General features: G+C 42.7%; 2 protein-coding genes across 11 annotated transcripts; one reads left to right on the top strand and one right to left on the bottom strand.

Annotated features, from left to right (window-relative positions):
* Positions 1–262: 262 nt before the first annotated feature.
* On the top strand, positions 263–12745 carry lrrfip1b (leucine rich repeat (in FLII) interacting protein 1b). 10 transcript variants are annotated; one of them, XM_061269440.1, is made up of 16 exons: positions 307–719; positions 2630–2716; positions 4488–4532; positions 4684–4734; positions 5114–5149; positions 5658–5783; positions 5894–6064; positions 6793–6885; positions 7105–7197; positions 7430–7522; positions 7694–7811; positions 9931–9980; positions 10093–10207; positions 10276–10355; positions 10573–10677; positions 10779–12745. In XM_061269440.1, the coding sequence occupies exons 1-16, from the start codon at positions 630–632 to the stop codon at positions 10887–10889; spliced, it is 1464 nt and encodes a 487-aa protein (XP_061125424.1). In that variant the 5' UTR covers positions 307–629; the 3' UTR covers positions 10890–12745. The 10 variants fall into 10 exon arrangements, with proteins under 10 accessions (XP_061125417.1, XP_061125418.1, XP_061125416.1 ...); XM_061269441.1 differs by lacking the exons at positions 7105–7197; positions 7430–7522 and having other exon boundaries at positions 311–719; XM_061269433.1 differs by lacking the exons at positions 9931–9980; positions 10093–10207; positions 10276–10355; positions 10573–10677; positions 10779–12745 and adding an exon at positions 8213–9586 and having other exon boundaries at positions 263–452; positions 534–719.
* Positions 12746–12799: 54 nt separating this feature from the next.
* On the bottom strand, positions 12800–15662 carry LOC133146068 (opsin-3-like). Its single transcript, XM_061269442.1, has 3 exons — positions 15193–15662; positions 13287–13612; positions 12800–13120 (listed from the first exon to the last, which is right to left on the bottom strand). Exons 1-3 carry the CDS (start codon positions 15554–15556, stop codon positions 12800–12802), a joined length of 1011 nt encoding a protein of 336 aa, XP_061125426.1. The 5' UTR covers positions 15557–15662.
* Positions 15663–16000: the final 338 nt, after the last annotated feature.

Genomic DNA, 16000 nt, shown 5'->3' with positions numbered 1-16000 from the left:
TTTTAGTATTTATGTTATGGGAAGTTGTAATGGGACATGTGATTTGAGATATGACATCACTGTAACCATTTTGATAAATGGGCACAGTGATTTTTTGTTTTTGAATAATTATTTGCAATCCATGCAGGCACCTAATTTAGAAGAAAAGGAAAAAACCACGCCCCCTTGTCGTCACACTGCGGAAGGTAACGTAACGTGTTTGGGATGCAACGATTCTGGTCCACCGGTGGCGTCCTTCTCCGCACGTCACCTGTCGCGTGCGTTTTGCTTCTTCATGTCCCGGAAGCAACGTAGGCGGCTCCCAGGCTCGCGGCGGATGTTGACAGAGGCGGATTAACGAGTTTTCTGGGCGGAGGAGGGACGACAATTGTGACAGAGCCGGTTTCAAGCGTCTTGTGGTTCCGAAGCGGAGCTGGCGTTAGCTTAGTCGTGAACGACACCGAACCTTCAATGTGAGTTCGAGCCCGGAAAAGGACTTGAAGCTGAGCCGCACCTCCGAACCTCTTTGATGGACCTGCACGGCGTCTGTCTAGGTTCGTGAAGGTTGTGATCGCAAGGCTGGTGTGCTCCGGAGAGAGACGAAGGTGCACGAAGGTACTGTACGTGGCCGGATAATTCTGTCCTGAACGATGGGGACTCAAGGACCCGGCAGAAAGAGGCTGCCCAACCAGGAGAAGATGACCGCAGAGGACGATGCTCTCCAACAGATCGCCCGGGACGTGAGTCAAAATAATTATTTCCATTATTTTCACACTAATTTCCATGATGATGATTTTTAGTGGTAAATTTTTTGTGATTAGTGTATTATTATGATTATTTGAAATGTGTATAAATGAATAATAAATACTTATATTACTGTAAACCATATTATTGTAATTTTTTAATTGCAATTCTTTATTATTATTATTATTTTTATTACACATTCGTTGTTTATTTTCATTTTCACTATATGTATTTTCTGTATAGTAACCTAATATTAATGATAAATAGAAATATTAATATTATTACTGTTATTATTACTGTTATTATTATGATTACTATTGTTATTAATAGCAGCAAACTATTCAGCATATTTATAATCTGTATTATTATAATAACGAAAATAACATTTTCAAAATGAAATTATTATTATTATTATTATTATTATTGTAAAGCAAATTAATACACCGAACATAAGATAAACAAAAGTGAATAAAAATGTAATATAATAAAATGTGTACTACTATTACTATGACTGCTAATATAACAATAATAAGAATAATTTATTATTTTCAGTCTATTTGCATGATGAGTCATGATATAATATTATGTAATAGTTTCTGTAACAATTACAAAATGTTATTAGTATTGTTCAGAAAATACATTCCGTCTTATAAACATATAATGTATTTCTCACTACGAATGGTGATCTGTGCTGTAGACAAAACGTGTGTCAGACTAGTCATGTGACTGTTGAGATGCAGATTAATGTTTAGAGGCTTAAAGAATGGGGGTCACGGGCACAGCACGCATGCACGCACATGGACACACTAGGTCAGTGCGTGTAATGGTGGTTCACACGTGTTTTTTTGCATGGCAGGCTGTGTGGATTAAGTTCTGGTTGTCTGTCCTATTGTATACTGTATATGTGCTGAGATTGTCTGGTGACCAATCCAGGGTCTGCCTTTTGCCTGGTCAGCTCGAATATCTCCAGCTCTCTGAATGATAAGCACTTGGATGGGTTTTCCCCATCTTCATTTAACTCTATTCAAAACTATAATTTTATGCATCCCTTTTTCAGTCTTTTTTTTTTTTTACAAGGAACACATTACCCAAACCAGCCTGCCATTGTGGCACTGGGTCAGGAGGAAGAACAATAAACTCAGTCTCCAGTCATGCATTGCAGTCATGCTCGTTCATTCATTCAGTGAATTTTTAGGGCAATTGGAACTTCAATGCTTGGGTCAAATGATTCTTTCTTTGCTTTGAGGGGATACATTCTGACACCCAATGCCTGTTTTGCGTATTTACAAATTTGCAAACTCCTCCTTGGGGCATCCCCATGTGGCCATGACACTTGCAGCCACATTCTACCACTTCAATGTTTTTTCCACCCCCTTTGGAATGCTGCCCTGTGCTGCCGCACATATTGCACATACCAGAAACCAACACAAGATGCCTGACACAGATTAAAAGAGATAAAAAAAAAGAATGATAAGGCAAGCCGTTTCATTATGAACAATTCATAAAATTAATCAAATTATATATTTTTTTACTCAACATTGCAGTTGCAATTTAATATGCAATTATTTTTTCATATACCCCCCAAGTCATTGTCTAAGTAGTAGTATTTGATTTAAATTTGAAGTTGGATACATTTGCATTAAACAGTGAATTAATATTTTTAAAATAGATACATATATGTACAAATTGAATCATTAAATAGTCTTTTAATTTTTCTATATTTAAGCGCAGTTCTCATGCTCAAACTAGCGGTGCATACTGTTACACTGGCCTACAATAATGCTGGGTCTACTATTAGGAATAAAACCCGTCTCGTTTGTACTACTACACTAGTTTACTTCTAAAGGTGTAAAAAAAAAAAACGCTGCTGTACAGTAGATCTTCATGTGATTTATGTCTTTGACAGGCAGAAGCGCGGTTGGCAGCGAGGCGAACAGCAAGAGCAGAAGCCAGAGAAATTCGGATGAAGGAGCTAGAGAAGCAACACAAAGAGGTGAAGTGCTGTCACTCATGTCACCATCCAGTCTGAATGGCCCAAAGTGCATTTTTAAAATGGCCTCGGACAAAGTGGGCGGCTTTGTAGAGCATGTAGATTATATACACTGTACAATTGTTTGTGTCAATCTAAATGAGTAAAAGTACTGTAAACGTGGGGTGCACACACACACACACACACACACACACACACACAATTTGGGAATTTGTAAAAAAAATGATCGCTACTTATTATCCTGATCTGCTTGGAAAAGAATCAAGGCCGACAAACGTAAAACCTGTTTAATATTTACCATGCAAATACTTGTTCAACACCAAGCCACGGAGTCAATGATTATGAATGATAACCAATTAAAGAGCAACCAGAAGGTGTTTCCTGACAAAGAGAAGAACTGGTTGTGTTGAGTGTTTGTAAAATATTTCTCCTACTCCACTGCAATATAAATGACAAGTAGAATCTTGCAACCTCAGTCTAGTTACCAACAAGGTAACAGTTAGCCTAGCCCGCTCCATTTCTTCTTACGATGCTCTTACGACTAAGATTACAGTGTACTTTGGTTTAATCAATTCAACTTTTCATGTTTCATGAAACCAGGATAGGTGCTTTTGGTACATCAAACTCACTCAGACATTGTGGGAACTTGACTAGTATGCATTGCATTCCTTATATCTAAACATCTACGTACTTCATAAAATAAATATGCAAGGATTTAAGTTCAAATTCAAGGTCCAAGAATCCCCCCCAAGTTTATTTCTGAAACGTGAAATTCTCAACGTCATCCTACAGTGATATTGACTCAAATGTTTTTGCCCCAAACTTTGTAAGAAAAAAAAAGAGCCATTCATCACCACTAATCAACTAACTTCCACTGAGTGGCAATAAGCAGACATGTGACACACCCTGTGGTCAGAGGTCAGGTCAGACAGTAGGAGAGGCAACAGTGTGACTGTTCTTCAATCATCAGTCATTAGAAACATTCATCCAGCGCGGTGAGTCACTTCTCTCTTGTTCTCCAACCTTGATTTATTGTCTGCGCTTTATTTAAACCTTTCTCACCAAAGCATGTAATTACTTTTCCGCACTAACTTAGGTGTGGCCCATATGGACCTCAAACAAACAATTTAGCTTAAAAACCTGCCGAGGCTGGAAAAGCACCACTCGCCTTCGACTTAAAAACAATCGAAACGGAAAAATGTTTTTAATGTGTGCTCCTTTTCCTCTACAGAAGTATTATGGTCTGGATTATAAATGGGGTCGCATTGAGCAGTGGATGGTACGACCACACATCTGCTGCCGGCCCGTGAAAACCTCCTGCCACCTAATCTCTTGAAAAACAGAAAAAAGAGCATAGCAGCAGTTGTATTGAACTGCTAGAGACTGTAACGTCACGCTGTTCAGAATCAAGTCACTAATGTGACATAGTAGCCATCTTTACGTTTTTAGATCGATGTCACAATTGTCACAAAATAAAAGTCACTTGGGTGGAGTTAGAAGGTTTTTACGAGTCAGCTACACTGCATGTCAGCCTCTTGTGCGTGTGCTCGCATAGTATTCAGCGATACTGACGGTATTACTGCCACATTGGAGTTTTTCATTTCAAGTAGCTGCCGTACACTGCTAGTTTTATTTTCGAATCCTTCTCTTTTTCAGTTTGCATGTTAGGCATGCTATCAAGCTTACAGATTGGATCATTGTTTTTTTTCAAGATGTTAACTGTGCTTTATTGTAACCGTCTCCTCTCCTTCTGTTCTCCTTCGCGGCCTATCAGGAGGACGGCGAGCGCTATTCTCGCCACTCGCGGAGAATCGCTTCGGTCTGTATCGTTTAGGACATTTCTTCTTATCTTCCTTGTGTGAGAAGTTTTGAAAAAAGATGCCGTTACGTCCGGCAATGTGACGCCACATAGTCATGGCAAGTGGTTTGTGTACTCTGAAGTCAACGTCTCTTCATGTTTGTGTTTTCAGCTGTCAGATGATGAAGAGCGCATGTCTGTAGGGAGTCGAGGCAGTCTGAAGGTGACTACACTCCACCAGTCTATCCCTGGTTCTTCTTCTTCTTCGAATTCACTTCTGTCTGGCATCTTTTCCTTCACTTTTCCTTCCTGGCACACATCCTTGTCTCATCTCCTTCCATCCTTTTATCCCTGCACTTGTTCTTCCTTTCTGCCTTCCCAGCCTTCAGATTACAGCTCTTTTCTTGGTTCTGGCTCCCGGGCATCCTCCAGAGCTAGTTCAGCTCGTGCCAGCCCTGTGGTAAGTTTGGCTAGGTCTGTTAATCCTGATGTTTGTTGCAACTGACTGCAGACTAAGTGGTGGTAAATAGCTGGAGTTTTCTTTGAGGGTGCGGTTAAAAAAAAAAAAAACATATCTATGGTCTGACTTTGTGTGTGCTTAGGTGGAGGAGAGACTGGACAGAGACTTCCTGGATAGAGTAAGTCAAGTTTCTAGGTTTGGCTCATTTGACCTAAAATGAAAATGGCGCTGGGCCATTCAGCAATTTCACATCCAGAAAACAAAAATGTTTTCTCAGTATACCCGACAAGTTAAGATATCAAATCAACATGGCATCGATTCATAATTGTTTCTACTCACCAGGAATTTTCTTTTTCTCTCCTACCTACTTTAAGTGCTGCTTTTAACGTAATGCCACTCATAACTGAAATATCTTTTGCTACTAAAGTGGATGTGACAAGAATGTTAGAAAAACATGCAGTTGGATGTTCATAAATGTTAGTAATGGCAAGGTGTTACCCTACAAAGAGTTATATTAGAGTTGAAAGACATATTTAATTGAAATTTAAAAAAATGACATGTGCATGTAGCATGTGCTTGTAGCATGGGTAGAGAGCTACTGTACTTTTTTGACCGTATTGCTCAGCTATGATAATTTGATTTTAAGCTTCCGCCGTTGAATTGTATTGACGTGTCTTCCTCCTCAGGGCTCCAGGACAGCGCTGAACCTTTCTGCAGCCACCCTGTCTTCACTGGGTGGAGCGTCATCTCGCAGAGGAAGCTGTGACACGTCAGTCTCCGTCGAGATGGAGGCGTCAATCAGGGAGATGAAGGTAGCGACAATTCACTGATTAACCGATTAGCAATTAATCAAAACCATATGATCCGTCTGCTGAAGAGGTAAGTGCTTGTCTGACTCATGAGTGATTATCCATCGTCTCAGGACTCTGTGGCAGAGGCAGAGGAAAAGTATCGCAGAGCCATGGTTTCAAACGCTCAGCTGCACAACGACAAGTCGACTTTAATGTATCAGGTGGAAACTCTGCGGGAGGACCTGAGCGACATGGAGGAGCTGCTTTGGGAGGCGCGACGGCACGCCGACGAACGCACAAAAGTAAGTAGGTTGATGGGATGTCAGATAGCATTGTTTGAATGTCTTTCTAACAGGTGGAAAAAATATTCACACTCTATTCTGAAGAGGGAGTTTACAATGTTAAAACTGGTAGCAAAATTTGAATGTAGCCTCTCTCCTCTAACCTCCAGTCTCTCACCAAAACCGTTCTCCTCACTAACATGCACAAGTGTGATTCTCAGCTTCACAGACAAGGCATATTTTGCTTCAACAAATACGCAGCGCTAGCAATACTAAGGTAGCATTAGCACTTTGAGCAAGACATCAACCACGGCTAAGTTAGTACCATGACATATTCATAATGGAATGTTACTTTGAGACTAATTGCCCTATATTCGTGCCAAGCGCAAATCTAGTGCTTACTGTGTGAGTGAACCCCCATAGCTGTTGAGGTTTACTTTCAAATTTAAATGAAGATGGCAATAACAATAATACATTCCATTAATTAATTTCTACAATGTTTCAGTTTTCATATTTAGGAATGAAAGCAATACACTAGCGGTCAGAAGTTTGGGGTCACCCAGAAAACTTACCAACATAATTGCACAAGGGTTTTCAAGGGATTTCTATTCATCCATTAGATGTCTAACACAGCAAACAATGGAACACTGGAGTAATAATTTCAGCATCACTTCAGAATCTTATAATGAGTATTTGTACATCATGACTTCCCAGCACTTATTTCTGATGTGCCCCGTGTGTGTTTGCAGGCATACGAACGCGAGCGTGATTGTCACATTCTCCTTCAGTTCCAGTTTAAGGAGATGAACGAGACTATGAGACGAAGTGAAGAACTTCTGATGGTCAGTTCAACGCTGAACATTCCCAACATAGACAAAATGTACAGAGCGGAGTGCTCACATTCATCTTCTGTGTAACCTCAACAAGATTCAAGATCCTTTGGCAAACTTACCACCTTTTAATGAGCTTTTAACAGCTTTTTCTAATTTCCTTTCTGTTTCTATTTCTTCCTTCCTTCCTTCCTCCCTTCTTTCCTTCCTTCCTTCCTTCCACACCCCCAGGAAGTGTCACAGTTACGAGAACAAACACATGCTTATGCTCAAGAGGTGTCTGACTTGCAGGAGGCTCTGCAGTGGAAGGAAAAGAAGATTGCGGTATGATGTGATGAAGGGTCCAAACATTACAAACGGTCAAATATTGGTATTAGTAAATCAAAACAAAGAAAAAAAAGCCGGAAGCAGATTTAATTTCTACTAAATGTCATACTAATATTACTGCTAATCCATTCATCTTACTTAACCCGCTTTCTCTCCTTTCTTCTACTTTTAACCCCACCCCCACCTCCCCTCCCCCAAACACCGACTCATCGTACTTGGTCCCTCTCAGGCATTAGAGCGTCAGAGGGAAATCTCTGACGTCATTCAAATCGAGCGCGACCAGCTGAGAGTTGAGGTGCTCAGCCTCCGAGATGTTGTCAAGGTACAGAAAAAGAAGTCACGCGATGCCCTCGCCATGTCACTTGACACGACATGTAACCATTTGGCCTCCTTCAGCGTTATTTTTTAATTTTTTTTTAAAGGAAGGTCAGCCAATCAAAGGAAGCGTGCGAGTCGTTGATCCGTCACTGATTATTGATCATTTCCCAAGCAGAAATATGGAGAGGTCATTTCTCCTGAGCGGGCAACCAATGGGGGGCCGAGATTGGACGATGATGAAGTCAGCAACAGCTTTGCGGAGAACGTTCCTGACAGCAGAGAGAGCATGCTGGGTAAGCTTTGATTGCCAGAAAACACAAACTATCACTATCATTCATCTTTTATTGTTCAATGACAGTAAAGGCGTCCAAACTGCAGCCCGGGGGCCATTTGTATCCGTTTTATTTAGTTGCCCCCAGAGCATGTACTCTAACATTTGCCAAGGCCCGCAAGGCTTTTGAAGTTGTGAAAATAAATGTCAAAATTCGACACGTCACACCGAAGAGTAGTTTTATCAACACCGTCTAATATGAAAGACTGAAAAAAAATGACAAGAATACAGAATGAGGCTTCAAAGACCTCCGCTTGCAGATGTTGTGGGCGTGTCCGCCGATTATGCTCAAATCACGCCTTGTGCAAATTTCAATCAAACGTCCGTGCTTAGTGCTCCAATGTATCCTCCGTGGTCTTTCAGGCAACACCGGAGACCTCACGTCCCACTATTGCCCAAAAACTAAACCCACGCAGTTGCTCAGCTTCGGCTCGGCCGGCAAGCACGTACGAGCTTCGAACGTGAGCCGAGAGGCCCGCGCAAGGAAACAAATGACTCATCAAGGAAGAAGAAAATATCATATGAGAATAGTTTCCACCAGACTAAAAGGAAGTTGTGTTTCTGTGAATAACGCAATCGCAAAACAAGCCGTGAAGCAGAGTGGAGACTCTGATCATGAGTTGACACCTACACCTAAAGTCAAGCCACCGAATGAAGCCAAACTGTCCAAAAAAAGTCAAGCAAAACGCAAAAAATCCATCTCTCATGTTGGCAGGACTTCCAGTGGAAAAGTCCAAAAATCAGGTCAGCCCGCCTCGATCTTGTATCAAAAGAACATCAGATCTGGAAACTCGGCTGACACAATACAGCGGCCCGATTCGAACCGGCAAAAATTGAACGAAAAGCCCGTTGAATGTTCCTCCACACCCACTGGGGTGAGCGCAGCAGAGCCTTCTTTCTCAGCAAGTCTCATACGTGAAGACTGTGAGGACTGTTCTGCAAAATATCAGCAAAGGGTCATTGGAAATACCGCTGAGAAATGTCAAAGATCACAAGGAGAAGCAGACGATATAAACATGTCCGACTTTGTTTTTGTGGATTCCACTTTTGCCGGGGACACCACGTCTCCTGAAGACCTCCTCACAAAATTGCCTGGATCTCCGGCCACTTCCGCTACCGTCGGCCATAGTTGCAATTTCACGAGGTTTGTTGAGGAACTCAAGGTCATGGCAGCTCCTGAATGGGTGCTGCTCAAACTCCCAGAAGGGAAAGTGTTTGAAGAGCAACGAGTCAGCCAGATACTGGGGACAGATATGCAGGCTACCCAGGAGGTGGCAGACATGGACAGTTGTGAGGAAGCCCATGAGGAGATGGAGCAGTAAGAGCACCCAAAGATCATTGCGGAGATCTTAGTCTGCCAACCCCAAAATCCTAAACTTGATCATGGTTGGATGATTAGGTCGATTTTTAATCAATTGAAGTCAGATAATTTCAAAGTGTCCTATCCAGCTTATCATTTTTCTGTTTTGGAAGTAAATAAATTTTAACACATTTGCTCCAAGTAGGCGTCAATGAGATTTTGTAATTGTGTCACTATGTGCCGTGTCCTTGGTTGTGGTCCAAAGTCGTGCCACTCAAGTAAGGATGTCGCTACAATCTTAATGGACTGAAATCGTTTAAGTGTCATATTTAAAGATACTCACAAGCTACAAATTAGGTGGATCGAATGATCTCCTTCCGATGTTTGTATTGTATTTTTTGGTCATCAAAAGCAATAAATGATTCCTGTTGATTTGAGTTCCAAGTATTTTATTCCCCCCTTCCACATAACGTTTGCTGTTATATTATGATTTTCTCAACAGTGACTTCACAGAATTACACAAGGGTAAGAAATTATAGAAACCAAGTGAACTGTTCCTCACCGTTTACTAATTAGAATCTAACAACAGATTTATATTTTCGAATCAAACCACCAATCATTTGATTTTAAACTAGGCTATCATAATAATTTCTCTAATAATTCCAAGTTGTCATCAAAATACAGTTATTTGAATTCTAATTAAGCATGCATGGTGAATGAACAAATAAATAAGCTTGTGGGGAGGCTGTGAGTAACCATGCGTTCACTTCTGTCGTTTCAGAGCTGCATCTGAAGAAGCTACTTGAAGAAAGGGAAAGTTTGCACGATCAGGTGTGACAGGAAATCAACACTGAAACATCATGCAAATTTCACACAAGAGGGACGACGAACAGCCATCCTGCAGGATTTTCATTGGTTTTCAAATTGTGTGTGTCTTCTACAGGTGAGAATGCTCAAGACTCAACTGCTTCTGAGACAAAAAAATCTTGATGGAAGCCAAAATCCAGAGGAAGACGGTCTGGAAAATGGCGCAGATTCTCATGCGGTGGACCTTCAGAGTGAGCCTTCATCTTCTTCTCACTCTCGCTCGTTCGTCTTCGTCACTGTCGCACGCTTTTCTTCTCAGGAGATGCAAACAGACAAATCAGCGAGCTGAAATTCAAACTCGTCAAATCTGAACAAGAAGTTACCACTCTGGAACAGAACGTACGTCGTTGGTCTTTTCCTTTTTTGTTGTTTGATTCGTTTTTTCAATCCACCTCCCACACAACACTTACATACTTTTCATTTTGATTCATTTTGAAGTATTTCACATTTGACCCAAAGTTCTAATCTTGTTTTCAGGTCTTGCCATATGTTTGAAACTATGAGTTTATTTCCCTTTGTCTCTAATCACACTCTTCTTGCTGGTATAATTGTCCAGGTCATCCGTCTAGAAGCTCAGGTGACACGCTACAGGGCGGCGTCGGAGAATGCAGAGATAGTTGAGGATGAGCTGAAGGTCGAAAGGAGAAAACTACATAGAGAAGTACTGTCCTCCAAAAATAAAAACTGCAAAATCGCTAGTCTTTCACATTCTTTCATTTTTCATTGTCCAAAACTCAAATATGTTTGTTTCGGTGTCTGCAGCTGCGCACTGCTCTGGATCAGATCCAGGAGCTGGAATCGGCGAATAGTCACCTCACCAAACGTCTGGAGAAGATGAAGGCCAACCGCAGCATCCTCTTGGCCCAGCAGTGACCCCATCTTTCGTTTCGCAATGGACTCCCGAAGGACTCTCCGGGTCGGAGAGCTTGCGGAATCTTTTCTCCTGCAGCTTGACAATCGCTTGTGTTGGGTGACGGATGCTTGATTTGACCGTATGGGTGGGCTTTGTGTGACCAGCTGATGCGGGGCTCTATGCTATGTCTTATGCTGCCCTAAGACTCCTTCCACCTGCTCTGCCAGGTGCTGAAAAGCAACTTCTTCTGCCTCATAAACTTTCTCCTGGGGGCTACAGACAGTCATTTGAGAGTTTATTCAGTATCATCTTAATGTCCTTGGATGAGGATTCTCCCAACCTCACTAGTATGACAATTTAGCACAACTGAATGTCTTACTGGTAAAGTTTTTCTATTGCTGCCTTCCACACCATTAGTGTGACGTTGGTGCCCACTCAGCCTGGCAAAATTGTGTGCTCGTTGATGCTACAACCAGTTTCATTACGAAATTCAACAATTAAGTGCTTCACTACTGTACGACAAGTCATTCGACTTGTTTGGCCTCGTCATTCTACTCGTGCCCAAAGATGTTCTACTACTGCATTGGAGTTAAGACCGTATTAGCATATGGACAACTCAGCACGGGAGTTCTAGTACCATTTTTAGTCGTGCTGGTTTGTACTACTGTATGACATTTCTGCGCTCCAGTAGAATGATGTTATTTTTCCACCACTGCAGAATATTCATGTGCACGAGTTGAACTACTATACATATGTTACTAGTGGCTGGTTCTCCGCTTCTCTCTGCTTCCTCCTTCCATTACATTATGACATTTTTTGGGTGCACAAATAGAACTGTCTCACATTTTGGTGAATGCCATTCACGACTTCATTACGAGCACCAACAGTGTGCAGATGTTTAGTAGTGCACACTGTGGGCAGCAAGGGTTTAGTTAGCATCCCAAAATTAGAGGGGGGGCTGATTTAGGGTTCACCTATTAAATGTTACGGATTAAACATAGAAAATATTTTTATTCCACTTTGAACAACCACAGCAGGTTGACTACACGGAAAATATTTACATTTGTTCAGAATCATCGACTTCAAGCTGCTACAATTTGCCCCCTTTCTCGGTGGCTTCGGGTGATATGTTCACTTGGGTCACTTTTGAGTCCCACAATAGCTCACAGGGAGACGTCATGCAGTGACACTATGATGTTTTTCCGAGAGGGTGGCGCTGGTGCCGTCTGCTTCGTAGGCTTTGGCTTCTTCGGCGGCATCGCCGAGGACAACAGTGCCGCTGCCCACCGTTAAACGGTTAAGATGGAACGCGGTGGTTCTGGTATGGATGGACTGACTGTTCTCTGTCAGTTGGTGCTGGCAGTGGAACAGGATCAGGAAGCAGCGGTGGAACTGATAGAAGAAGAACATTGAGAGCAATCGGCTTTGATTGATTTGGTGGCATATAGAGTCACTGGAGTCAAAAGATACTTTTTTAACTTACGGAAGAAGTGATTTGATAGGAGCAACCAGGATGTTACTGTTTCGCCCATAGTCATGGTTGCATGTTAACAACGTGCAACTTGAATGTAACATCACCGCTCAATAAGAGACATATATAATGAACTACGGGAAACATACACACTTAAATAATAATGATTCTTAACTTTTTGACAGGAAAACTTCAACATTGCATGGCAACAGTAGAAGTAATAAAGCAAAAAAAAAAAGAAGCCTACAAATTTTAAGAAAAAAAGCAATTAAGAGACAATATCAGGTTCAACCCAATCCAGAATGCGAATGTCAAATAAAGTACTGGTGAGTTTTTTTCTTTTTTTTGTCTTGCCTTGATGTAATGATTTATTTTGCTAAAATTATAAAACCTGGTGCAGAGAAACTTGATGTCCTTTGTGTTAATGATACTTGATGTACTGCTTATTTCAAATACTTTTCAAAGCTGGGTCCATGGGGGAAAGCACATCCACTTCCCAGTTCTTTGTATGTACCATGGCGAGCAATCCAGGGTGGAGAGCTCCCACCTCACCTGCTTGTTCATCAGGATGTAGATGACCGGGTTGAACACAGTGCTGCTCTTGGCCAGGATGGACGGCACCACACTCGCTACAGGGCTGATGAGGCCCGGCTGGCCAAATGTGGCCATCATGGCGACGACGCCGTACGGCATCCAGCAGAGAAGGAAGCAAAGCACTGTGATGACAACCATGAACAGGATGTGGAACTCCCGCCGCCTCGTCCTGCGAATTCGACCCACCTGATGACACAAGTGATGACGTGCAGTTAAACATTTAAAAGCAAAAGGAAGCAATATAAAGCTTATTGAAGTACTTGGATAACATCCTTCTATTTGGAAAGAGTGTGAATACTTTTCAGCACCTCAGACTTTGTGTCTGCTTGGCTGCTCAACTGTGGGGACCCACCTGTCTAACGGCATGCAAAAGGCGACCGTAGCAGTACATCATGGTAAAGACGGGCAGACCCAGACAGAAGACGAACAGACAGATGATGTAGGAATGAGAGCAGGATGTTCGCTCGGTCCACGTCACCGAGCAGCTGGTCCCCGCGCCCTCCAGCCCGTAGCTGCTCCATCCCAGCAAGGGGGGCAACGTCCACGCCAGTGAGTAGAGCCAAGCCCCACACACTGCGAGCAGAGGCTTCCTATAGTCCGGGGCCCGCTTGTTGTACACTAGCAGGGTGCTGTATCGTTCGTAGGACACGAGGGCGAGAGACACCAGAGAAACAATACCTAGGGCACATACAAAGCACTTATTTTTTAGTGCAGAGTGGGACTTATTCTGTAATGGAAATTGGTTTAGGCCTCTATGCACACATATGTATGTTCCGATTATTGACGCAGGCCAAAAATATCCCTTATATTATGACCTCAGAGCGTCTGAAACTGATTGACACTCATTAATAGATGTCTTATCTGTGATCAGTTCCGGAAAAAAGGGAAATTGTTTTTTTGCATGTACCGTATTTTCTGGACTATAAGGCACACCTAAAAACCTAATAAATTCTCAAAAGCCGACAGTGCGCCTTATAGTCCTGTCCGCCTTATATATGGATCAATTGATGAATTTGTTGCTCCATACTGGTTGCACACAGTGCTCTGCCAAAATGTTTCAGTACGGTATAGTACGACTAGTAAATTACAAGGTCGCATCGCTTCCCACCATTACGGCAACCGTGGTCAGGGGGCGTCACTAAATAGCTGTTGCACCCGTGAGGCTATTTCATTTCAAAATAGTAGGCTCCCTTAATGTTTCGAGTAAATATACGGATTGATATGGAAGGGAAACATACGTAAGCAGTACCAATGTGTTAGATCGAACTTTAGTCAGTTCCGTTTATTTTATAGGAGATTTTTTAAGAAATGTGATTGTTTACACTTTGCTAAGGCTTATGGGAGATTGCGAGCTGAGGCTCATGGGAGTTTGCGGGTGGCTAATGCTATAACGATAGCTGCTATACGCACCAGGCTATTTCATGTCAAAACAGGCTGCTCTGTTAATGTTTCGACTAAATCTACGGATCGATATGGAAGGGAAACATAGGAAAGTAGTACCAATGCGTTAGATCGAACTTTAGTTAGTTCTGATCGTTTTATAGGAGATAGTTTGAGAAACGCGATTGTTTACAGAGGGCTCGTTGGTTATTGTCTAGTGGATGCATACCGCAACCCTCAGTTTGTTGCAGTATAGCTTCTATTTTGTGTGCCTTTTACTCCGGTGCGCCCTATATTTGGAATAATTTCTAAAATAAAAAATTCATTGAGGGTCCGCCTTATCATCCAGTGCGCCTTTTGGTGGGAAAAATACGGTATTTATTTTTGTAGGTGCAGATCTTACACCTGGGACAAAGCACCTGCTGACCTCCATATGACCTTTGCACCTCTTGTTTTGGATGGACAAATTATGTTGTTTTACTATTTCACACGTGACCCTTCAAAGACCATTAGGTGTTTGTTTTTGATGGAACTGGCGCAAATGTGGTGGTCACACAGTTTTCAGGACTGTTTCCAATTGCCCCCTGATGGAAACTCCTTTATTGTGTTTGGGAATTTGGCAGACCACTCTGCCCCATGCTGGGCGCATTTTCTAATGTCCCGGACGCAGCTGGTGGATTGAAAGCAGACTAAATTTTACACCAGCTGAAAGAATGTCTAGTGGTGTGACACGATTTTTGGCTGGACCGAGAAGCAGGACGACAGATTCTGAGCACCGCGCAAATATGTGTGATATCACTGACAGTACGATTGTTGTTGTTTTTAAACTTCTACTTCTAAAAGTTTGCATAAAGTACTTTTGCCAAGTCCGAACTCACCGAAGCAAGAGTTGATGAAGCCGTACCACAAGCACCCCAGCCGTCCAAACAACCACCGGTAGCGCAGGCTGGACGCGAAGCTCAGTGTGGTCCCGCAGGCGCACACCAGCATGTCGCTGACGCTGATGTTGAGCAGCAGCATGTTGACGGGCGTCCGCAGCGTCTTAAACTTGCAGAACAGAACCAGCACCAGAAAATTGTTAAAGAAGCCGAACACCATGATGGAACCCAGGAAGAGCGAGATCACGCGCTGACCGCCGCGCGTCAACTGCTCCCGCGGCGTGTCGCTCCACCGGTCGTGCCGGGAGGCGCCCTCTGTGGAGGTCCAGTTCATAGCCGGCTCATCCGAAAACATGACGGGCATGTCAGCTCGAGTGTGCGCGAGTCTGCGATAGAGTAACTGAGCGTCTGTGTCACCCACTTAACATCCCCTCGTGTGCGCCTTACAGCTTTCTGGCTCTCTCTGCAGTGCGCTTAAATGCTGTCAAAGCTGGAAGAGGCAGGCAGGCAGGCGTCAACCTCAGGCCCCAGGCCAGATACGGCCCACCGTATCATTTTATGTGTCTTTAGGCCTCCGTGGCGTATTTGGCAAGAATCTGAACCGAAATTGTAAACTGTCACCAATGTTACAAAAACCTGTACAATTTACGTGGAATTGGGGAAAATAATGCTAATTGTCTTCACTGACAAAAATCCGCATGTAATTGAGACCCTCTAATGCAGGCATGTCAAACTTAGTTTGGCTCTGGGGCCGGATCCAGAGTTTCTTTTCTCAGGTGGGCCGGATCAGTAAAAGAATGTCAACTCC

This window comes from Syngnathus typhle, linkage group LG2 (assembly GCF_033458585.1).
Source record: "Syngnathus typhle isolate RoL2023-S1 ecotype Sweden linkage group LG2, RoL_Styp_1.0, whole genome shotgun sequence".
NCBI lineage: Eukaryota > Metazoa > Chordata > Actinopteri > Syngnathiformes > Syngnathidae > Syngnathus > Syngnathus typhle.
This window is presented reverse-complemented; position numbering and strand designations above follow the sequence as displayed.